The 24296-nt window shown below is 48.1% G+C and overlaps 1 protein-coding gene across 1 annotated transcript; it reads left to right on the top strand.

The window, feature by feature from the left end:
• Window positions 1-1842: 1842 nt before the first annotated feature.
• On the top strand, window positions 1843-22699 carry Cdhr1 (cadherin related family member 1). The gene is made up of 17 exons (XM_052190200.1): window positions 1843-2093; window positions 2849-2944; window positions 3843-3988; window positions 5036-5086; window positions 6057-6146; window positions 8051-8137; window positions 9385-9501; window positions 10563-10706; window positions 11082-11160; window positions 12503-12603; window positions 14254-14457; window positions 14907-15059; window positions 17645-17809; window positions 18358-18425; window positions 19027-19255; window positions 19893-20150; window positions 20671-22699. The coding sequence occupies exons 1-17, from the start codon at window positions 2039-2041 to the stop codon at window positions 21205-21207; spliced, it is 2580 nt and encodes an 859-aa protein (XP_052046160.1). The 5' UTR covers window positions 1843-2038; the 3' UTR covers window positions 21208-22699.
• Window positions 22700-24296: the final 1597 nt, after the last annotated feature.

Below are 24296 nucleotides of genomic sequence, written 5' to 3'. Positions count from 1 at the left end.
AGTGAAGCTCTGTCTTGAAAAACAAAAACAAAAACAAAAACAAAAAAGAAAGAAAGAAGAAGAAGATTGTGGTGCATAATCAGCCACAGGCAGAGCTGCTGTTTACATGTGTTCTGAGGACTGCGCCACACCAAGGGCAGCTACCTACCCATGCCAGTTACCTGAGACTTTCCTGGTGTTAGTATTGAAAGTCTTGCTTTCCTGGAAACCCCTGAGTTATAGACAAATGCAGATGAATGGCAGCCCCCCCCCCACACACACACACCAAGCAGAGTTTGTACATTTATGGGCAGGCCAGTCTCTTTAAAGGAAAAAAAAAACTTGTAAGTCTGAAACTGCAGCTATGGGCCAAAGAGCAGGCAGTCTAAAGCTTCAGTAGCTATGTGACTATGTACTTAAACCACAGAGAGTGTCAATTTGAAAGCCAGCCCAAATCCGATGAGACTCCAACCTCTGCCCCTCGTTGGCTGAGTGAGCCTAGGAAAGCAACTTGCCTTCTCTTGGCTTTAAAGGTTTCCTCTGCAAAGCATGGGGGAATCATACCAGGAAAACTGTGCAGGTTAAATGAGATGCATGGTTGAGGATGAGTATACGCGCACACACACACACACACACACACACACACAAACCATGTGGCCAACACATCTCTGTCCCTCTCTGGTGCAAGTGCATTGGTAGAATGAACTGAGAGCAGAGAAGTCAAAGGCCTGAAGGAGCCTCTTAGGGAGGAGATGATGGAAAAGCTGTAGAGAGAACCAGGTCTTCCCAGCATACCAGCAAGACACCCGCTTCAGGAACCTGGAAGTCTTCCTAATCTCCAGCAAACCTGTCTCCCACTCTCTGTGTAGGACCTGGCTTTGTCCTAACGTCTTGAAAAGCAAAGATGCAGAAATACTCGTGTGGTTTCCTGTACACATTCTCAGCCAAAGTCCCAGCAGAATCCATACAAAGGCTTTTGGTCAGAATTCCCAAAACTTAGCACACTTTCTTGGTGTACTGATTCAGCTCCTCCAGTGCTCTCTGAATCCCGATTCAAGCTGAGTTGATCAGGGAGGTCTGGCCCAAGGGCTGTAGATGCTCTGCTTCCTTAAAGTACCAGGAAAGGGAGGATCCTGGGACCTCCAGGGAACTTACAGAAGGTCTCCTTTGTCTCAGGGTTCAGCAGCCCAGGGGCAGCTTTGAAAGCAACCTGGTTTCCGAGTTATCGCTCAAACCAGAGCGGGGAGGGGAGGGATGAGAGGGGATTACCTCATCCCAACTAATGAAAGTCCCAAAAGGAGTAGGGTAAAAGGGATAACTCTGCTCACACTCCAGTGTTAGAGAAGAAGGGGGATTCACGCTAGGAAGAGTCCTGGACTTTTCCTGCGTTCCTACACCATTCCGGACACCATGCTCTCTACCCTTGTTTAAAATTTTGGTCTCACTCAAAGCTAAAGAATGTGTTCGAATTGGCAAGGCAATGCCGCTTCCCATCATCCTTTCTTTCCTCTCAATGCCTACCTCTCCATCCCGAAAGAGCTTTTTTTTCCTGCTCGTTATTTTATTTCCATGAATGCTTTGATCAGAGAAGTCTTGACCCCGGTGAAAGCCACGAAACAGGTTAAACAAATCAGGAAAACCCCTGAGCAGCCTGAGCCACAGCAAACCTCTAATTTCTTGTGGTTTGCTCAAAGTAGTCTAGGGATACCTATCTGTTTCTCTGCGCAGAGCTCCACCTCTGCACCTGGTGCTTCTGGGTTGCTAGGGCAGAGAGGGCGTGGTAGGAGGGAGGTAGTCACGCCCTCCCATCCGCCGCTCTAAGCTGGTCCCAGTAATTGGTCTCATTAGTAACCTGACCAGAGCCATCCAGCAGTGCGGACCTGTGAGTGCTGTCATCCGCTTAGCGCCCTCGCACCGCCCGCGCTCCCTCCCTCCCGCCACTGCCGCCGCAGCCGTCACCCAAAACGTTGCCTCGGCTCTCCTCCCGCGCCCAGGGTATGCTCGGAGGTCCAGCCCCCAGCCTCGGCAGTGGCCAGGCTTTCGACCCTTCCGCGGAGACATGAGGCGGGGCCCACAGGTCGCCCTGGTCCTGGGGCTGCTGCGCATTTACCTAGGTGAGTGGCGAGGGCCCTGGACGTTGGGTGTCGGTGCTCCCTAAGGGGAATGCGAGGACAGAGGCTGCACTGTCCAGTTGCAGACTTCAGGAAGGGGGCAGGCTTCTTGCAGCGAGGCGAGACGACGGGACATTCCTTGGGAGTTTCTGAAGAGACTTAAGAGCCTGCATCCCTGCAAACTCTGGGATCCATCTCTAGACATTTTTCGCTCCTTCAAACTCACATCGGAAAGCAGCGCTAGGGGTGGAGGGGGGGGGGGGACTCTGCTGGATGCCTGAGCCTAGGCAAGAAGTATGACCTTGGGGCTGGAGAGATGGTTCTACCTCTGCTCTCCAGAGGTCCTGAGTTCAATTCCTAGCAACCACACGGTGGCTCACCGCCATCTGTAATGGGATCTGATGATCTCTGCCAGGTGTCTGAAGATAGCGACAGTGTCCTCACATACATAAAATAAATAAATCTTTTTTTTAAAAAAAAAAAAGTACGACCTTAGCCATCGGATACACTGCCTCTCTCTGAGCTCTTTGATGGGGGTGGGATTGTCCTTCAGCTTTTTTCTAGGTGCCTGCCATAAAATGTGTCCCTGAAAAGCTTGAGCTCAGCCCAAGTGTACCTGCCCCAGGTACCCCAGGGAGGAGCTCCTGGCAGGGAGATGAGCGCCTCCTTTTCATTAGCTGGACCCAGACAGGTGACTTTGCCGGTGTCAAGCTCCCTCTCGGTGTCTGTTTGTTCTTCAATCGTCATTCTTTTCCTAGCCCAGGCCAACTTCGCCCCTCACTTCTTTGACAATGGAGTGGGCAGCACCAACGGAAACATGGCCCTGTTCAGCCTCCCAGAAGACACTCCTGTAGGTAAGAAAGTAGCTTTGTCCACGGCAGCCATTCCAGGTCTCCCAGAGGGAGTTTTCCCCCAGAGGGCAAACTCGCCTCCCCTCCCGAGAACTCAGTGACACTCACTCGTGACTCCTCCGGAGCCCATGGCATGCGCATGCCACACAGTGTTGATTCCCGTGGGTACCCTGTTTGTGCTCTGAAGTCTCCAGGGCAATGGCAAGGAAGGAGGTCATGGCTGCGGTGGTGACCTAATCTGGACCCCTCGTGGAGACTGGCATGGGGTCTTCTAAAGATAGGGTTGGCTGGCTTCCTCAAAACTTGGTGCTCCTTAAGGACGTGACCTTGAACAAGCAAACATATTTGCCTCCACAAAGGCTGCTGTATCTGGGATTTAAGACCAGCCAAGAACTTCCAACCAGCAGAGATCCGCAGAGGGGTGGGGAGTTGAGAGGACCGGGCTCACAATTCTGTACTTTACCTTGTCGTGGTTTGTCTAGCTCCTGGGAAGAGAGCAGAACAGAGGTGCTTGCATTCAGAAATCCCCAGAAGAGCCAGTCCCCTCACTGAGAGGCAGACCCACCCCTCCTGGGAGTGTCTATGCCTTACTCAGTTCCGGATCCCAGGGAACCCTCAGTTCTGGGAGAGAACTCATTCCAGGTGGAGGGAAAGTCGCTAGTGTTAGACCCCTCCTCCACAGGCTGTATTACAGATCACAATCTGTAAAGTGGCTGATGAGATCATCTGAGGACTCTGAGGAATAAAGATAAGAAGGAAGCAGACAACAGGGGCGAGGCCCGGCTGGGGCTGTCCCCTTGGCACTGAATATTAATAGTTGACTCTCTTATCTCTGGGCGCATTGCTATTTTCAGGAAAAGTTGGGTCCCCGGTTCCAGACACTCCCTTTGTCTCCTTCCAGGTTCTCATGTGTACACCCTAAATGGAACTGACCCTGAGGGAGACCCTATCTCCTACCACATCAGCTTTGACCCCAGCGCTAGAAGTGTCTTTTCTGTTGATCCCATTTTTGGAAACATCACCCTGGTGGAAGAGCTGGACAGAGAGGTATAAACAAGAAGACAGGGAAATTGGGCCACTGCTTGTTAGTGTTCAGACACCTCTGTGCTGTTCCCTGTGGAAGAGGGTATAAGGGAAGGGGTGCTCCTGATACAGCAGCTCTGACCCTAGATTGTTTCACAATAGCAAAGACTTCCTTATTCTTCTGGTGTGAATAGTGATAATCCTTCCAATGGTACCTGTTAGCTTTGCTTATCTTTAAACATGTTTAATTTAAAAAATATATATATATATTTAAAAGTTTCTGAAATAGCCCTCCTTAGAGCAAGTTATTAAGTGTGACCTTGGAGGAGCTCCCACAAACCACAGGGAGCACCACAGGCTGGGCTAGAGAGGACCTGAAAGAATGCATCTGACTGGAAAACAACCCTGATTCTGGGCACTTCTGAACCCTGGAATGGGGGAACTTGGGTTTCTTTCCCTTCACTTGTGAGCATACCTCGATCCCGGCTGAGGAGCTACTGCTGTTTCTGGTTCCACAGTAAATCCCACTAACCACAGATCAGTGGCGGGAACAGGAGAGAGGCTGTGGGGAGAGTGCTCAGCACTGTGGTGAGGGCTTTGTGGTGAAGGCAGGTCACCGCCAGCACACTGCCCTGCTTATGTGTGGATGTAGTAACCACCCGAGCTCCCACCAAGTCCTAGGAAACACTGTGACATCATGAACATGGACTGTTGCCAAAGCCTGGGATGTGGAGAGCTGTGGAGAGATATGGGAGGGGAGAGGAGAAGTGAGGAGGGCTCCTCTCTTGGGTCCCCGCAGGGTTGCTCTTCCCATTTCTCTAGCAGGGCAACATCCATTGAGGACACAAGCAACCCTCTGGATCTGTGGGAACTCTGGACACACAGAGCCTCCCGGATAAGGTCTCAAGCTTGGCACAAAGGAGCTTCATAGGTGTTGTGTTCTCTCATAACCTTGTCCAGCTCCTGGGTTCCCTAAAGCAGCCTTCTCTGACAGGCTTAGCACAGCCTCCAATCTAAGCAGCTCCCAGCTTTTCAGCATCTAGACACTCACTCAACGCCTTTGCCTCACAGAGGGAAGATGAGATTGAAGCCATCATCAGCATTTCCGACGGCCTGAACCTGGTGAGTCGGTCTTCCTCATGCAGTGTTGTGACCCGAATGGGGCGTGGCTCCCCTTCGGCTGTGTGACTCCCTGATCAAAGCAAGGGCAGGACAGTGAAGGCCTACCCAAGCACCCACATCTGAAGGGCACAGTGAAAGGCATACAGTGAAGGAAGACAAAAGACAAGTAGAGACCAAGACTGCTGAGATGCTCTTCACCATGCATTTTCCCTGTCTCTACTCATTCCCTGTCTGCCACTGACTGCTGCTGGCTCTTGGCCCCTGAGTGCCAGGTGTTCTTCCTCACCCCTCCCTCCCACTCCCACAACCTCAACTTTCTGCCAGACACTTCAGTGTTGACGATTATAATAGGCCCCACAGGGCTCTGTGACCACCCCATCTGCATTTAAAGTGTAGTCACTGGCTTTCACTGTGAAACCTAAGTCTGGAGGCTCTGCATTTGTGAAAGCAGTGACAGCTGGCCTTCACCTCCCCCAGGATGAAATCCAAGTCTCCCTGTAAGGCCCCCCTGTCAGGTACCATCTGCTTCTCCCAACCTTTCCCCCCCATTCATCCTGCCATCCATCTGTCCGTCCAGCATCTCCTGTACTCTGAAGTCCCTGTATGTCCCTCTCCTCTCGGCTTTGCACATTGACCCAGACTTCCTGGCTCACATCTGCCTCTTCACCCTGGCAAAGTCACTGCGGGGTTGACACCTCCTATCTCACAGGCTCCCAGTTGTCCACCACCACAATTCAGGCTCCTTGCAGCACCTGTAGGTGCAGCATTTGAAATGAAGGGCATGTTGGCACAGTCTATGGGCACAAACTGTCTCAGGTGGTTCTCTTCACGACATTGCTCACAGAATTCATATATTACACTGTCATCCTAAATGCTGTCTCTACATGCATGCATCTGGGAGTATTAGAGGCCATTATTTTTACTCCCAAGAAGGTCTCCCTGCCCCAACTTCTGACCTTCTCCTCCGCAGGTAGCAGAGAAAGTCGTGATACTGGTGACAGACGCCAATGACGAAGCGCCCAAGTTCATCCACGAGCCTTACATCACCCTGGTTCCAGAGGTGAGTGAAAGAGCTCCCAGAAGGGACACAGCTCCCGAGTGGGCCTGACCCCAAGATTGCCCTGTGACTTGTGCAGGGGACAGGGCCCTGAGTGTAGCACGTCTGTGATACTTACTACACATATTTTCTATTTTCACTATAATTGTAAATGCGCAGTTACTGTAGACATGTTAAATGTGGTTTTTTAAAACCTCTGCTTTGAGAACTCTCTAAATTTTGGTGTATTTCTTTTTAGTATTTTTCTATGAGTGGCTTCCACGCCTTTTGTTTGACATAACTGTGATTCTAAAAACATGCTTTCTGTATCCTGTTTTTTACTTCCCATTCCTCCAGGGGCACACTTCCGTCATCAGCATCATTTTCATAGCTTCTATCAAGTTAGCAGCCCATCAGACACAGATAGAGCCAAGAATCCCCTTAGATTTCGATACTTAAGTTTTAAATTTCTAATTCCACACAAAGATCAACCTTTAAGCACAGCTTTTAGAGATATTTACTTATTATTGTATGTGCATGTGGCCATGCGTGAACCACATAGACACAGTGCCATCACAGGCCAGAAGAAGGGTCAAGTGTCCTGAAACTGGACTTAGAGATGACTCATGTAGAGGTTGGGAACTAAACTCAGATTCTTTGGAAGACCCAATGCTCTAATCCACTGAGCTATTTTTCTAGCTGAATACAAACACGTTTCCCCGTTGAATTTTGATTGCTTTCGAGCTGGTTGTGAGGATGCACATCTGTACTCTCATTTCTTGAGAATCAAGAGGGTCATCAAAAGGTATCGCCAAAACCAAAAGGTTTTTGGCTTTTTGTTTGTGAGACAGCTTCGCTATATAGCAAGGATGGCCTTGAATTCTGGTCCTCCTGTCTCCAGACTGGGGATAAAGTCCAGTGACATAAAATTAGCCAGTAATGTTTGAGGCTCTGTTTGCCCCCTAGTATAAAAAGAATTCTTAAGATAGAGTAAAAAATTTGAAGTTACTGCATATAAATTTGAAGTCACACACATAAATGCTTTAAAAAATTTTTTTATTTATTTTTGTAAGCATAGTGCTTTGCCTAAATATGTATCTGTGCACCACATGTGCATAGTACCCCAAAGGACCAGTGTTACAGATGACTGTGAGCATCCAACATGGGTGCTGAGAATTGAACCCAGGTGCTCTGGAAGAAGTCACTCATTTCTTATATTTCCAAAAGAAAAAGGCTAAAAGGTCACCTTGCTTGTCCTCTGCTCTAAGATGCAAGAGAACAATTGTCTCCTTTCTAACGTTTATGAAGGGAGCACTCAGATAGATAATGGGCAGAGGCATTCCAACAAGCTCCGTGATCTGAGTTTGATCCCTGAAACCTACAAGGCAAAAAGAGAGAATCAGTCCTCCGACCTGCATACAAGTGCTGTGGACACACACACACACACACACACACACACACACACACGAACACATGAAGACACATATGTACAGGCACACATACACATTCCTTAGAAAACGTTTTCAAAGTCAAGTCAGAAGTCAGTGGTGGAAGATACTCCATTCTCACTGTTAACCGTGTGTGTTCTCTGATGATCCTGAATATGTCCATGTTTACAATCCTCAATATGTGCTTTGTCTTTGTTTAGAAATTAATACTTTCTTTCAAATCCCTTAACTCTTAGCGGCCTAGCTTTTCCTTCTCACTCTCCCCTTGAGGACATCCTCTGACTTCTTGCTTTGCTTCCTTTCTCTCCCTTTCCCTCAGGTCCACTGTCCCTGTCCCTCTCCATTCTTTCTGGGTGCTTTGCCACTGCCCCTCACTACTCTTCAGTTAGTCACAACCCCTCAGTTCCATGGCCCCCATGCCTCTGCCTCCCCCACCATCTTGTCATCGACACTGACACTTCTCTGTGTGTGACCCCTCAGAACACACCTGCTGGGAGCAGCATCTTTAAGGTCCACGCAGAGGACAAGGATACAGGCTCTGGAGGCAGCGTCACCTACTTCCTTCAGGTAAGATGGGGTACACAGGATGCATCCGGGGCCTTGAGATGGAGAGGGCACCTGGGTGGGTGTCTTCCACTCCCTCACCAGCTAAGCCCCATATGCCTGCTAACGCCTCTGTTCTCCAGGGTACTCACAGGTTCAAAGAGCAGAAAGAAATAGAAGACCTCTTCCCTTCATAGGCCCATCTTGGCTTCCTCAGAGTTGGCCCAGACCCTACCCCCTTTCTAGGATTCTGGGCCCTCAGCTCTCTATTTTCCCCCCTCCTTTCCTTAAAGAAATCCTGGACATTTAGCACCCACAGAGGAAGCAAGAAGTCCATTTAGGACTGAAATAGTCAATAGGAAAAGGAGGAGAAGGAACTATGCCAAGAAGAGAGCTGGGACATCCCAGGTCTCACTCCCATCCATTCTCTCTGTTTTGGCAAAGATGAAGGCTTCTCTGCTGAGCCCCTGCCTTCTCCTGGTCTCCCAGGAACAGCTGTTTACCCTCGCATGGCTCCTGTATTTGTGTCGTACTTCCTCCTCTTCTTTCCATATTTGGTCAACTGCTCTCAGAACTCTCAAAGCAATACAGTCGCATGGCTAAACGTACACGTTCTAGAGCAAGCTCTGAACTCATGAGAGTTAGAGAGGAGCCCCGCAAACACATGCTGACCACTCATCCTCCTCCAACACATTCCCCAACTCTTCTACTTCAGATTTCACATGTTTAAGATGGGAATGAGAAACATTGGTTTGCTTAGTCAACCATCAGGATGATTAAACATGTAACTCTCCCATTACAGTCTCTGGAGCCTATTTCTTGATCCTCTTCAACTGAAAGAGGACCTGAGCACCTTGCCAGAGGCAGGAGCTTTTATAACCTGTTACTCAAACCATCTCCTGTTAGACGCTAATCACCACAGCCAGTTACCTGGTGTGATTTGAAGGTCCCCAGCTCTCTCTCTTTCTTTTGCTACTACACTTAATCCCCAGCTTCAACCCAAGTTAGAACACTCCTTGAATGCTTCTTCCTGCTATGAGCCAGCAGGATTTTCTGGGAGGGAATGAGATGCTTTCTACTGAGTGGGTAGAAAGCCTGAGCAAAATTGATGAAGGAAAACCTCAAGTTCAAACAGGGGTCTTGAACGTGGAATCGAAGCCTGGAAGCCAGAGCTTCTGCGAGGAAGACCAATGACTCTTTCAGTAGTCAGAGCAAGGGCTCTTGGTGTGGCCTGTTTCCTCCCTGAGTTCAGCCGCTCCCCAACTTTACAGAACCTACACTCCTCCAAGTTCACCATGGACCGTCACAGCGGGGTGCTACGACTCCAGGCTGGGGCCACACTGGACTATGAGAAGTCACGGGCTCATTTCATCACTGTGGTTGCCAAGGTAACAAAAGATATAAGAGGACCTTTCACTGGTAACTTCAGCCTTTGCTAGGTTGGAGCACAGTGAGGTTCTATGAAGGAGTGGGTATTTTCAAGAGCAGGAGATGTAACATGGGCAAACGGGGACCAGGAGGCAACTGCTTTGAATCTCTTCTGCCCTGAACACTTTTTCCAGAAAGACTGGTGTTGTTAGGCTAGAGAGGCCACAATTCTTTCTGGGAGTGATCATACAACTCCTTAGAAACTCAACGTTGGGTCCCTTCATAGAAGAGGCAGCCATGACACAGAGAATTGTGTCCGTCTCACAAGCTCCACTTACTTTTGCTCACCAGACTGGCTCACACCGTTCTTCCTTGCTGTGTGGCTAGCTCCCTTCTCTGAACCTCGTTTCTTCAAGTTCCTATTGCTGAAGCTTAATGAAGACTCTCATTTCAGTTTATGAAGCACGTGGTAGGAAGTTGGGTGTTAGCGGGTACCCAGCCAAGCCTCTTGCTCCAGGAAGAAGGAAAACTCAGCGGTCCTATTAGGCCTCTTGGACTCTTCAGCACCAGCCCCTTTCAGATCACTGCATTCCTATAGGCCACTTTCCTACAGCCTGGGCCAGGAGTTTGGACACCAGTCTATCTGCTAGTTGTTTACCTCCCTTACTCTTAAATAGAGGAAGGCCCAAGTCATATTCCTGGGATCCTATGGTTCCCAGCATAGACTGGACATATGGAAAGTTCTTAGGAATTCTAAGGCTTGGCTTTCAGCTAGGAGTAGGAATTTAGGTCTGATTCTTCCTCCTAGGTACCAATCACACATAATGTACCCAGAGAGTTAATTCTGTGTCCAAAGAAACCTGCCAGACATCTGACTTAACACTTCCATGCATCATTGCTTTAGCATGTGCAACACCACTGAGAAAGGAGAAATGGCCTCCAGAGACCCAAGAACAAATAGGCACTGAAAGGGTGCAGTTGGCTTCACAGCCAGGGGGAGGTGGGAGTCTCATTCAAGTGGAGGCTGTCACCCCAGGACAGCTTGTCTTCAGCCTCCTTCTCTGGACTGATTCCTCCCCAGGATGGTGGGGGCAGGCTTCGAGGGGCTGACATGGTATTCTCAGCCACCACCACTGTCACCATCAATGTGGGAGATGTTCAGGACACGGCCCCTTTCTTCGTGGGTACACCCTACTATGGTTACGTGTATGAAGACACACTTCCGGTGAGTGGCTGCATCTCTGAGCCAGTGTTTCTTGTGTGACTCCCTGGGATTACCCTGAAGATGGCTGGATTCGCCACCAGTCTCCCCTCAGAGCAGATGGCTAGGAGTTAGTTAGGAGGCTAAGAGTCTCTGGAAACTCATGCTTTGATCCTGGGGGCAGGGAGTGGTGAAGTTCACTTAGGTGGTCCCTTCAGCCCTGGGAGGCCAGATGCAGAGAGTCCTAAGCAGGACAGAGCAGGGCCACCTTATGAGTCATCCAAAGCCTAGCTCTTTTCCTGGGTGGGATGATACCTCCTGCACATGACGGAGCAGTGTTGGTTTAGGGGAGACACCCACATCACCATGAGCCTCAGACAGTGGTTCCTGTTCTCCAAGGGCTCGGAGGTGCTGACGGTGGTTGCCATAGATGGAGACCGAGGCAAACCCAACCACATCCTCTACAGGCTCTTGAACGGTAAGTGATGCTAACTCTCTACCATAGTTCTATTCAGGTGAGGAATCCTTGTTTCCTCACCTATGACAGGAAGCTGGAACTGGTGGTGGGGCTCTCCCCTCAGATGACAACTTTGCTCTATCTGTGCTTGTTATTACATCCAATGAGAGAGAGAGAGAGAGAGAGAGAGAGAGAGAGAGAGAGAGAGAGAGAGAGAGAGAGAGAGCACCACAGGCTCCTGAGAGCTGTGTGCGTTCTCCTTGTTCTGGACAGTCACCAATGCTTAAGATGCTTACCCACTCACCAATGGTTAAGAGCATAGTGACACCTCTCACACTTTCAGAATTGATGTGTTCTGTTCTTATTCTTTTTGACTGGGGCAGACAATTGAATGCATTAGATACAATGATGTTGTAGCATTTCCACAGCACCAGGTCTGTGTGTTGAAAACTGAGGTTCAGAGGGGCTAATAGCTATTGACTACCTCGTGATTTTACTGAGTCAGATGATTCCGGAATGTAATCTTAATATAACTTGACTTTTTCCAAGCACTAACAATGTCCCTGGGGTGAGCTCCACAAACCTCAGGAGACCAGGTCAGATCCTAGATGCATTTACAGCGGTAATCTCCCTAAGACACAGTGGTACACAGGCGTTCAAATCAAAACATGGCCATGACCATCCAGAAATCACCCATGCATAGGCTCCTTTTCCTGGCATCATCCCTCCCCCCTGAAACCATCTCCCAGGTGCTGTGCACTCACCCCATGCCCCATCCTCACCTCTCCGTTATACCCTCCATCTCCTGCTTCAATCCCTTCTTCAAGCTCCTTTCTGTCTTCTCCTCTCGCCTCCTCCCACTCCCCTCTCCCCACCATCTTCCTTTTCCTATGTCCTTCTCTACTTAGGTCTTCTGGTTTGCTTTTTCACACACACAAACACACACACACACACACACACACACACACAACTGTGTAAGAAAAGGGAAGTGAGGGACTGGAGAGAGATGGCTCAGTGGTTAAGAGCACTGACTGCTCTTCTAGAGGTCCTGAGTTCAATTCTCAGCAATCACATGGTGGCTCACAGCCATCTGTAATGGGATCCAAAGCCTTCTTCTGGTGTTTCTAAAGATAGCAAATATATATATATATATATATATATATATATATATATATATATATATATATATATATATCCGAATCTGTACTTTTCTACTGACTGAAGGACCTTAAACAAGTTACTTGGTCTCTCTGAGACTCAGTTTTCTCATTGGCAAGACACAGATGGTTGACAAAAAAATTATGTAGTATGACTCCCCTGCCTATTACCTTACGCTAAACTGCAGGACATTTTTCTGTGACAGAGAGTGACGGAATCTTTGAAATTAATGAGACAACTGGAGCCATCTCCGTCCTCCAGAGCCCCGCCCAGCTCCGAAGAGAGGTGTATGAGCTTCACGTACAGGTGACCCTTCACTGGTTTGGCTTGTCCCGTCCACTCTGCAGTCAGTCCCAGAGAGCCGTGAATGTGATGAGAACCAAGTTCCTCCAACAAGCATCTGCATCAAGCTGCAGAAAACACTTGCAGAGAGGACCATGTGTCCAAGCAGGGTTACTGAGGATGCAGAAGGAGCATCATGCCATGGGCTTGGCCCTGGACTCAGTACAAGTAGAGAAAGCTACATGTGTTCTAAGCAGGAGCAGGCCAGCACCATGAACACATACATTCCTTAGGGTCTTGCTTCTGGAACCTCTCAGCCGTGATTGATGGCTCCTGAAACAGTGAGCAGGAACAAACCCCCTTCTCTCCCAAGTTTCTTTTAGTCAGGGTGTTCTGTGACAGCAACTGAGGCAAAAGTAGGACAGTAGGCCTGGAGGGAGGAATGAGATATTCCCCCTCCCCCCCCAAAGGATGGTTGTGTCAAGGGAGGAGCTACTGGCAAAGTCCACATCTGCAGAGCATCAGAGGCTGAGGGAGAGGAGGATGCGGAGCAGGTGGAGGAAAAGGCAGGGACTGAAGAAGTCCATGAGAACTTGCCAAGAACGGAGTCACTCTGTTCTCCCAGGGTGCCGAGCCCTCTGACACTAGGGTGGTAGTGCTGGGTGCAGTGTGGAAGCCTGTGTGAAAACTCTGCATGGGGATGGGTGAGGTGGCGGGGGAGGGACAGCATGCAGAGGCTTCTGCAGAGGAGTAGGCTACAGACAGGTGTGGCGTGGGGTCTGGAAGGGTTACTTTAGAGCAGCAGTTCTCAACCTGTGGGCCACAGCTCCCAAAAGACCATCAGAAACCACAGATATTTACATAATGATTCATAACAGTAGCAGAATTACAGTTATGAAGTATCAGTGAAAATAATTTTTCGGCTGGGAGATCACCACAACATAAGGAACTGTATTAAAAGGTTGCAGCATTAGGAGGGTTGAGGAACACTGCTTTAGAGTATCTTTTTAGAAGTAGAATAGCCTTATACAACACAGGAAGAAGGCCCTAGAAAAGGGATGTTAGTCACAAGTTTTGTGGGGTACCTAAGGCCACAAGTTTCATAGGTTGCCTGTGAACACGCAGTCTTGACTTTACAGCCTATATCAGCTAGATAATGCTTCATGAGAAATCATGCCAAATTTAGTGGCTTAAGACAATATACATTCATATCTAACAGTGTGCAGGAGTAGAATGCTTGGATCCAGCTTGACTAGATCTTGGATTCCAAGGTCACTGGCACAGCTGCCATCAGACATGATACTTGGGGCTGGTATCTCATTGAAAGCTTGGGTGGGGAAGGACTGGCTTACTGCTCGCTTGGTTTTTGGGATGACTCGGTTACTTGATGAATGTTGCCTGTGGGTTACAGGTAGCTCCTTATCCCATCCCTAACCTCTCTAGCATAGCTGCCTGCTTCACAAAAGCCTTGGGAAAGAAACTCTGCTAGCAAAATGGAATTACAATCTCTTGTAATCTAATATTGCTGTCAGTCAAATGCAAGTTGTCAGGCTGAGTCACACTTAAAGAGAGGAATTACAAAGTATGAACACCAAGACAGAAAACTCTTAGGACCAGTAAGTAACAGTCATACTGCTACTGCCACACAGCCATAGCCACCTGTCCCCATTATAGGTGACAGAAGTCAACTCTCCAGGAAGCCCAGCTGCTCAGGCCATAGTCCCAGTGACCATCAGGATCGTGGACCTCAACAACCACCCTCCAACCTTCTATGGAGAGAGTGGGCCTCAGAACAAGTTTGAACTCTCTATGTTTGAGCACCCACCCCAGGGGGAGATCCTCCGTGGACTCAAGATCACGGTCAATGACTCGGACCAGGTGCGTGTTCATGCCCTTGAAATGGACTGAGTCTGCATCTTGTGCTAGGTTTCCGTGAGAGGGCCCAGGCATTCACAGAATGAATAAACACTGTGGTGTAACTGGCTGAGGGATCAGTCCCATCATATTTGCTTAGACAAAGGTAATCAGTTACAAAGTAAAAGCCAGTCAAAGAAAAGGTCTCTGCATCTGACCTTTCAAATGCGCATCTGTAAATGTCTCTGCCTCCTCCTATGCTCAGCACAGAACCAGGCCTTATTAATTTCTTACCTTGCTTGATTGTCATGCCCTGCTAAGTCTGATCCTTAATCAACTCATCTTTACAGAGAAAGGTTACAAATTGCTTAGGGTAAAGGGCATGCAAGGGCTCTCTATACCTAGCACAAATATATAACACATGTCTATTCTCCCTTATCTTCTATTTCCTCTCTTCAATCTCTATGGCCCAGGGAGCCAATGCCAAATTCAACTTACGGCTGGTGGGACCTGGAGGCATCTTCCGAGTGGTGCCACAGACAGTCCTGAATGAAGCCCAAGTGACCATCATAGTGGAAAACTCAGCTGCCATTGACTTTGAGAAGTCCAAGTTGTTAACCTTCAAGGTAGGTTATGCTTTGCCCTGCTCTGAATGGGAAGGTGGGCTGGGAGAGGGCTAGCTCACACCACTCTCTGAATTCAAAGTGGGGTACCATTGTCATCTCCATCCCTGAATAGTTCCACTTACCCTCCCTAGACTCTCTGCCCTCCCTACAGGCATGTAAACAATAGGAGGTAGGTTGAGGGTGGGGGTGGAGATATCCTCACCCCCAGCTTCTGCAAAGCGCTCATGGCCTAGCCCTTCCTGAGCTTCTAAATCACCACTGGCTCAGGAATGTAAGGACCGGGGAGTCAAGGGTACACCACCAACATAGTGTGCCATGATAATAGATGGGGAGAGAGAAACTGTGTGACTCTCAAAACACAGGGTTCCTCATGTGCCTTTGCATTTGTCATCTGTTCCAATAACAACCTGAACAGAAGTAGGGAAGTATCCTCCTTTGATGTCATTTATAACTATATAAAACTGAAGAGATAGAAGTAATGCCTACTATATATTAACATAGAAGTAATATACTAATGAAAAGGAAACATAAGTACTTCAGCAATATTATTTAACTCATCATTACTTAAAATTCCATATACTCACAGTGTACATAGCCAGTATCAGGGTTAAAAGTGAGATACTAAAACCTTTGTCTGAAGTTGAGAATAAACACGAATAACTGCTGTCACCACGATGATTTAGCTCAATGTTCAGAATGACATCATTTTCAGCTAGAGGAAATAAGAGCTGCAAATGTTAGAAAGGAGGAGATGAAAGTAGTATTGTCTTCTCAGAAATCACGTGCTTGTTCTCTTAGACAAATCTAAAAGAATTGATTTAAAGACTCATAAGTAAAGAAAAGCACAGCACAGAGTCAGACCTCGAAACCCAGAGGGAAGAGGGGGCGGGGAGTGGGAAGAGGGGGCAGGGAGTGAGAGGAGGGGCGGGGAGTGGGAGGAGAGGGTGGGGAGTGGGAGGAGGGGGCGGGGAGTGGGAAGAGGGGGCGGGGAGTGGGAGGAGGGGGCGGGGAGTGGGAGTAGGTGGCGGGGAGTGGGAGGAGGGGCCGGGAATGTGACTATGATGGGATAAAAGACATTTCTGAAAAAGGAACTTACACAACATTCTTAGGAATAACCCTGACAAGAACTATGCAACATTTAATGAAAAATGCAAGCTTTCACAGAGGAATCTAAGGAAGCCAAGGATAGAACGCTGTTCCTAGCCTTAAAATGCAAATCCTCCCTAAGTTATTGAAGACTTTAATGCCATCCAATTAGCTCATGCTTTTCCCTTGCTGGTTTTGCTTGTGGGGTTTTTGTTTTTGTTTCGATGTTATTGTTACTGTTTTTCTGACAGAGCCTTGTCATATAGCCGAGGCTGACCTGGAGCTCACTGTGTAGCCCATTCTGACCTCAAACTCACAATCTTCCTGCCTCTGTACCTTGAGTCATGGGATAATAGGCATGTGCTACTATGTGGCTAGTGAACCCAAGTTAACTCTTACCCAGAATTTCCTTTGGTGAAAAAAATCCTTTTCCTTTGGTGATAAAATCCTACTGGTTTGTATCAGGAGAAATTTATAAGAAAAGCTGGAATTTGGATTACAATGGATTATGTAGATCCGGTAGATCAAGAAAACAATAGGCATCGCCCATTCAGAAAGGCAAGGCCAGACCCTCCCCGCCCCCCCCCCCCCCCCCCGGGGCTCCTGGGGATTGCACCACCAACCAAAGAAGACACATGGAGGAACCCATGGCGCTGGCCATATATGTGGTAGAGGATGGCTTTGGACACCAATGGGAGGAGAGTCCCTTGGACCTGAAGGTGTTCAATGCCCCAGTGTAAGGGAATGCCAGGGCTGGAGGACAGGAGTGGGTGGGTCAGGGAGCACCCTCATAGAGGCAGGGGGAGGGGGAGGGGATAGAGGGTTTCAGAGGGGGAGACCTGAGAAGGGGAAAATATTTGAAATTAAATAAAGAAAATATCCAATCAGAGAGAGAGAGAGAGAGAGAGAGAGAGAGAGAGAGAGAGCACTAGCATTAAGACTATCAAAAGAGGGATGATGCAAGACTGTAGAGAGGGTGGCAGGGATAGGCCACCAGGAGCCAGAAGACTGTGAAGCCAGAAGAACAAAACATTCCAAATTGGGTATGGTGTTATGTGCCTGCAATCTTAGCATTTAGGAGTCTGAGAAAGAAGGATTATAAATTTCAGGCTAGAGTATGTAATAAGACCTGGACACACACACACACACACACACACACACACACACACACACAATATACACACACATACACACACACAGACAAACCACACACACACATACACACATACACATACATACACACACATACACACACATACACACACACATACATACAAACACACACACATACACACACATACATACACACACATACACACACGCATACATACACACACACATACATACAAACACACACACACACACACACACACACACACAGGCAACAAAAGATGGAGAAATGAGCGGATGAGCACATGGTTGCAAGGTGACAGGTGGCAGGGGGCTCTTGGTGGGGTGACTGCCCACCCAGACAAGTGTGTATTTGGATCTTTCTCCAGCTCCTGGCCATTGAAGTGAACACCCCGGAGAAGTTCAGTTCCACGGCAGACATTGTGATCCAGCTTCTGGATACCAATGATAATGTCCCCAAGTTCACCTCTCAGTACTACATTGCCAGGATCCCAGAGAATGCTCCAGGAGGCTCCAATGTGGTGGCTGTCACAGTAGGTTGGGGGCTGGCTAACAAGGTGTGATCTGGAACAGGCTCTTCACCTCCCCTTAGTCTCTTGTTTCCCCGTCTAATGACAGTCTGTGTCTTTCCTCACTTCTTACACAGCAGGGGGCAGATGAGGGAAGGGTCTTGTATCATGGCAGAAGGTGCAGCCTCATAATCTATTTGTGAATCTATTCATGATCTATTCTGTTCACCTTTGCCATGAGTTATAGACGTGGCTAGGCTTATATAACTGCTCATGATAATGGGGATGTATGTGCAAACCCCAAGTGCAAGGCCTAAAGCCCATCCTCCTCTCCTCCTCATTTATGAAAGACCCAATAACCGTCTTCTGGATAGGAACCTTTTGGGTTCTCTCACATTTCATACCTCCCTGAAGAAAACTAGGGTACAGAGCAGCCTTAGGCTACTTCTTCCCCTGCTGGATGTACCCCAGGCTCTGATGGCTTCCCATTGCAAGCTGCCTTCAGCTACAGGAAGCATCACTTGCCTCACCACAGTACCGAAGCCATTAGGAGCCCTTTGTCTTTCTTACAGGCTGTGGACCCAGATACAGGACCATGGGGCAAAGTCCAGTATTCCATCTATGGGTCCGGGTCAGAACTGTAAGTAGATCCAGAACCCCAGACAAAGATGCAAGCAAGGAGTCTATGAGGCTCTGGGTGAAGGGAGTCTCTGCTTATGGCAGGAAGGATGTGGAGAAGGATAAGAGCTAAATTAGGGAGGTAAGCATCCCAGAGTACAGGGTAGAGGGGTGAGGAATGGAAGGAGGCCTCAGAGAGCCTGAGGTAAAGATAAGGGATATGCTAATGAGGTGAGTGGCAAAGGAGAAGGTTGTGTTCATAGCCTGGAGTATATGGAGAAGCCTCAGAAAACAGGTGATCAGGGGTAGCATGGGGCTTGGGGAGAGGTAACAGGCCAGAGGTAAGGAGTACAGGCTGAGGTTTGGGTTGTTGATGTCGATAGTCAACACCTCGATCTGCCTCCTAGAGTCAGAGCCTAAGGAGGGGGAGGAGGAGGTGGGATTCTTGGAAAAGTTGCCCAATGTCTCATTGAGGACTTTTGGATACATCTTATTACTGCAGGTATTCATATGCCTGTGTGCATGTGTGCATGTATATGTGCATGTGCACATGTGTAGAGGCATGAGCATGAATGTACAAGTGTGTATGTGTTCCCATGTTTTTGCCTTTCTATGCCTGGCAGATTCTTAATTCACCCATCTACTGGGCTCATCTACACTCAGCCCTGGGCCAGCCTGGATGCGGAGGGCACTTCAAGGTACAACTTTTATGTGAAGGCAGAAGATATGGATGGGAGGTACAGCCTGGCTGAGGTGTTCATCACTCTGCTGGATGTCAATGACCACTACCCCCAGTTTGTACAGAGCGTCCAGGAAAAGACGATGGTGCTGGGGACCCCGCTGAAAATTGAGGTAGGTATTAGAGGCAGCTGGGCACCCCTGACTGGGCCGTAAGGATTTAACGTCAACATATCCTGCTAACAGCAATAGACTACATGACATTTTAACGTCAACATATCCTGCAAACAGCAATGGACTACATGACATTTTGTATAGCTTCTTCTCCACCCCAGCTAGAAAATTCATCTAAGAATGAAAATATCACCAATGAAATACCTGAGGTTCAGAAGGCTTGAATGTTGAACTTGCCTGAATTCATGGAACTGATCTGCCTGCCTTCAAAGCATGCTATTCCCACAGTACACTACCTTCTCGGTGCAGAAAAGGCATGCATTCTGAGTCCAGCAGACTTTCTTTGAATGACAGATAGCCCCCTTCCACCTCTTCCAAGCTTTCATCCTTGCATATATAATGAGCCACCAATACCCACTCTATAGACTCATTCTGGGAGTGAAGCCACATAACACAGTGTAGGGCCTAACATGGACCATGACTCAGAGTAGCATGTACTTTCTCCTTCCCCAACTCTATCTACTGTAAATAGGATCTGAATCCTTTTCTATCAACCCAGAAAGCCCCACTACGTATACTGATTTAGCCAATGTGCACAAATATCATCCCAAGTGCCCTCCCCCTCTTTCTCGCTCAGGCCACAGACCAGGATGCAGAGGAGCCAAACAACTTGGTAGACTACTCCATTACCCGTGCAGAGCCAGTCAACGTGTTTGACATTGATGCACGCACAGGGGAGATCAGACTCAAGAATTCCATCCGCTCCTTGGAGGCCCTACACAACCTAACTCCCAGCGGGGACTACTCATGGTCCCTTCAGGTGCAGGCCAAGGACAGAGGCTCTCCGTCTTTCAGCACGACAGCCTTACTCAAGATCGACATCACAGACACAGAGGTGAGTACGATGCTGTGGTCAGGAAGAGGGGGGAGAGAGCAACTTCTGTCAAAGGATACGAAGTTCTACCAAGGAGTTGCTGTGATACCAAACCCGTAGGATTGGGAATCAAGTTGAGATTCTGATTACAATATTAACTAGTGGTTTGACCCCGGGCTATCTAAGTCTCCATTACTTTTCCTGTGTTGAAAGGTAGAAGTAAAATCATTATGTGTCATTCTCAGCTCAGTGTCTGCAGGAATTCATCACGTATGAGGTCCCTGGTTCATCTGGGTTTATGGGTCTCCCTGTAATCAAAGACAAGCAATATTCTGCTGCTTAAAGAGAACACTCCAGGAAAGTAGGAGTTTGGAATCAGAAGGTTATTGCGATCTGTTGTGGTTTAGTTTGTCTGAGGTTCTCAAAGCGGTGACTTGAGGCCGAATGCTAAACCTGTCAGGTGTAGGGAGGCTCCCACAGTCACTGCTCTCCAGGGGAGAGGATGAAGCAGTTGAACACAGTGGGTGGCTTTCTCTTCCAGAGGCTGTCCAGAGGCTCCATGGCTGCCTTCCTGATTCAGACCAAGGACAATCCCATGAAGGCCGTAGGTGTACTAGCTGGTGTTGTGGCCATTGTTGTGGCCATAACCGTCCTCATCTCCACTGCCACCTTCTGGCGTAACAAGAAGTCTAACAAGGTCCTGCCAGTGCGGCGTGTGCTCCGTAGGCGTCCCAGCCCTGCACCCCACACAGTTCGAATAGAGTGGCTCAAATTCAGGAGAGCCAAGGCTGCCACCAAGTTTATACTCAAAGAGGACCCTCCCAATGAGAACTACAATAACAGCAGAGTGGGAGTCATGGTGCCCCCAAAAGCTCCAGCTCTCCCACCACCCCCTAAAATGGCATCCAGTATGGTGGCCCAACAGACAGTGCCTACTGTCTCTGGATCCCTCATCCCACAGCCATCCCAACAGTTACCCGCGCCCAAGCCCCTGGGAGGCCCCGTACAGTCTTCTTTGGTGTCGGAGCTCAAGCAAAAGTTTGAGAAGAAGAGTTTAGACAACAAGGCTTACGTCTAGATTGTGTCCTGTGAGTTTTCTCTTCCCTTCTCCCAGCTCTGACCCTCAAGGTCACACCTATTTTGTTTAATGTTGTAACGTTGTATACAGGGTTCTGCAAAGGGATTTGGGCAAGAGATGCCTCAGACTCTGAGACACAGTTGGCAAACACCCACTGCCCAAAATCCTTGACACAGCTATAATGCTCTCTATTCTTCGGAGAATAGACAGATGCCCACAAGGGGTCAAGCCTGTGCAATTCCACCCAACAGCCCCAGACCCCACAGACACTGGAGTCTTCCTGGGGACTTGTCATCCTTAGTTGAGAAGTAGAGCTCTGGGCCACAAGTATCAAGACTGGCAAGGATGTGGATCCCAAGCTTCAGCCAACAAGCATGTTAATGGAGGTTCGCTCTCAGCTAAAGGTGAAAGTCAGTGAGCTTTGTCGGATGTAGAGGTGCAAACACAGGGAAGAAGAGGGCCGAAATGCTCTGAAAGCTCATGCTGACTGTGCCCAAAGCCAGAGAACAACAGAATTAACGTCTAGATAAGATTGTGCTCCTGATGGTGCTGTAAGGTGAATGCTTCCCAGACTGAAAGCAGAAAACTCCAGCCTCCCTTGAAGAGACAAGCCTGGAGATCAGGCTTGTGCTCAGGGAAGGCTTCCACTCTGATCCAGGTCTTCTCATCTCATGTGACCTTAGAGATACTGTTTAAACTCTTATTGTCTTCTTCCTTGTCTGTAAGATGAAGAAAGAGACCCCAAGCAAAGGATGAGTCTGATTACAAAGTATTTGTCGGAAGCCAGTTCTCTGGCTACATCTCATGCAGAAAGTATTAGCATCCAGGAGGGACTATGCTGAGGTCTGACAATGGCTTTCCCTCGACTCACACAACTTTCCTTCTGTTCACCCCTCTCCACCACATCATTGTCAGAACCCGAGTCAGGCAGTAAGCTCCAGTCCAAGTCTGTTTGGCTGAGACAGGGAAACGAGTCTCCTATGGTGACTGGCTCCATGCACGCAATGAATTGGTGGCAGGGATCTTGTCTGAGAGCTCCTGTTCCATACTGTTTATTGTTTTTCTCTCCTTGGCATAGATCTTGTTCATATGTGATAATCTTGAGGAGGGAAATCCTGCAAAGTAGATGATTCTGGTGTTCTTTTGAGAAAACATTAAGGAAATCTAGATATGTATACTCTATGAAGCCCTATAGAATCCCAAAGTTACTGATGTGATCAGATTGTATGAACATGTGGTTTTCTTACCCCCCTCCAATCTGTGTTTGGAGGTGTTACTCAGATATGCGAATATTTGGAGCCCTCAACTGGAGGTCTGTAGTCTTTGGCCCACACAGTATTGGCCCACACAGGAACTAACCTGCTAAAGTCCAGCTTGGAAAGGACTGAGCTGGGTCACGTTTGCCAGCACAGGGAGTTCAGCATCCTATAATATGCATGCTGTTAATCTCTTCTGTAAATGGTAAATAAAATTTATTCAAAGGATAAACTGACTTCCTGGTCCTCTTGTGTTTATGTTTATTGATTTGTGGATACCACCAATATCCTTGAGTCACAGCTCATTCAGGGGGTGATGTTGCTCCTGACCTCTACTCTGACACTGAGGGATTTTGCAACATTTTGTCTAAATTGTCCGCCTAAATCTTAATTACTGCACCTTTGCAGATCTTGTTTGTTCTGGACTTAAGTTCTGCTTTTTTTTCCCAATCAAGAAGAGTACAGTCGTGATTGCTTGGAGAAAGAAATAGGTCTGGAGCATGGATTAACGATTCCTCGGGAAGCCCAGCAGGAACAGGATTTGTAAGGCCTTGAGTGGGTATGACAGCCAGAAAAGCAGGTCATCTTTGGGAATAGGGAGTGAAGACCTCTGGACTGGAAGTTCCTCTCAGCACTTTAGTCTTTAGCAGGACGGTGGGGCTTTATGGACAAACTCAGGAACTTGACCCAATGAAAGTCACTCTTGGAACTGACCTTGGAAGGGGAAAGGATCTAGTAGCCAATGTGAGCCTACTGGGAAAATGGAGGATAGACCAACCAACAAGATCAGTAAATGTAGTCAGTACTGGAGGAGACCCCATGAGTGGGGTGAGGCCTGCCAAGTCTCACATTGTGAGGATGTGGCAAGCTGAAGGGCAATCTATTCTGGGACAGTGAGATAGGCCCAGACCTACAGCGTAGCTTGATGTTAGGTTTCCAAGTAGGTAAGAAGAAGGCAACAACAGCAGGTAGGAATGGCCTCCCCTTTCTAAAGCCTACAATTGGAGACCTATGACCAACCAATAGATTCTAAGTGATCTAAAACTGTTTTTCCTTCCCTGTGATCGTGGACTTACATGAATGTGGGCTCTTACATGTATGTGTGTATTCTTGTATGTGTATACAAGTACAACAGGGGAGGGGTGGCACCCATGCACATGAGGAGGTCAGTGGTCAACCGCAGACGTCTCTTTCAATTACTATCCACCTGGCTTATTGAAATAGGGTCTCTTGCTTTTACCTGAAGTTTGCCCATTTCACTAGACTAGCTGGCCAGCAAGCTCTAGTCATCATCCTATATGCAACTTTCTGGGACTACAAACATGCTCCATAATGCCAGCCTGATTTTGAAAATGTGGTTCCAGAGATCAAAGTCAGGTCTTCATGCTTACATAGCAAACACTTTACTGACTGAACTATCTCCCAGCAACCTCTAAGGCTCAGGCTTTCTAATTTTATGAACTAGTAAGGTGTGTTCATAGTTTGACAGTGTTGTAACTTGAACTCAGGTTTTACTACTTATGTATGACTTGGTGCAAAAGACCAAGGCTATCTGGGTCTCACTTTTCTCTTCAGTACAGGGAGCAAAGGCTTATTGCTCTGAGAAGAGCAAGAGCTAATATATGCCAACACCTACTGTCTGCTTTGTAGCTACTGATAGAAGTTCAGTTGCTATTCTTAGTTGTATAGGATGCATTTGAGGATGGGTTGCTATGGCCCGTGTACAAGAGCACAGGCCCTGGAGGAAAGGATCTTTATATACAGCCTTACACATGGATGGTCTTCAAAGAAGGGTTAAAGGCAGGTGGAAAGAACTGGAGGAAAGCAGACAAA

The sequence above is a fragment of the Apodemus sylvaticus genome, chromosome 8 (genome assembly GCF_947179515.1).
Source record: "Apodemus sylvaticus chromosome 8, mApoSyl1.1, whole genome shotgun sequence".
Taxonomy (NCBI): Eukaryota; Metazoa; Chordata; class Mammalia; order Rodentia; family Muridae; genus Apodemus; species Apodemus sylvaticus.
The sequence above is the reverse complement of the archived record's forward strand: the minus strand, read 5'-3'. Positions and strand labels throughout refer to the sequence as shown.

What these genes read in the sequence shown, in the direction of transcription:
- Cdhr1 (XM_052190200.1), top strand. Translation starts at nt 2,039, where the DNA reads ATGAGGCGGGGCCCACAGGTCGCCCTGGTCCTGGGGCTGCTGCGCATT. An exon ending in TTTCCGACGGCCTGAACCTG is followed by an intron (nt 5,087 to 6,056) that starts GTGAGTCGGTCT and finishes TCTCCTCCGCAG; the next exon opens with GTAGCAGAGAAAGTCGTGAT. An exon ending in TGTATGAGCTTCACGTACAG is followed by an intron (nt 12,604 to 14,253) that starts GTGACCCTTCAC and finishes TCCCCATTATAG; the next exon opens with GTGACAGAAGTCAACTCTCC.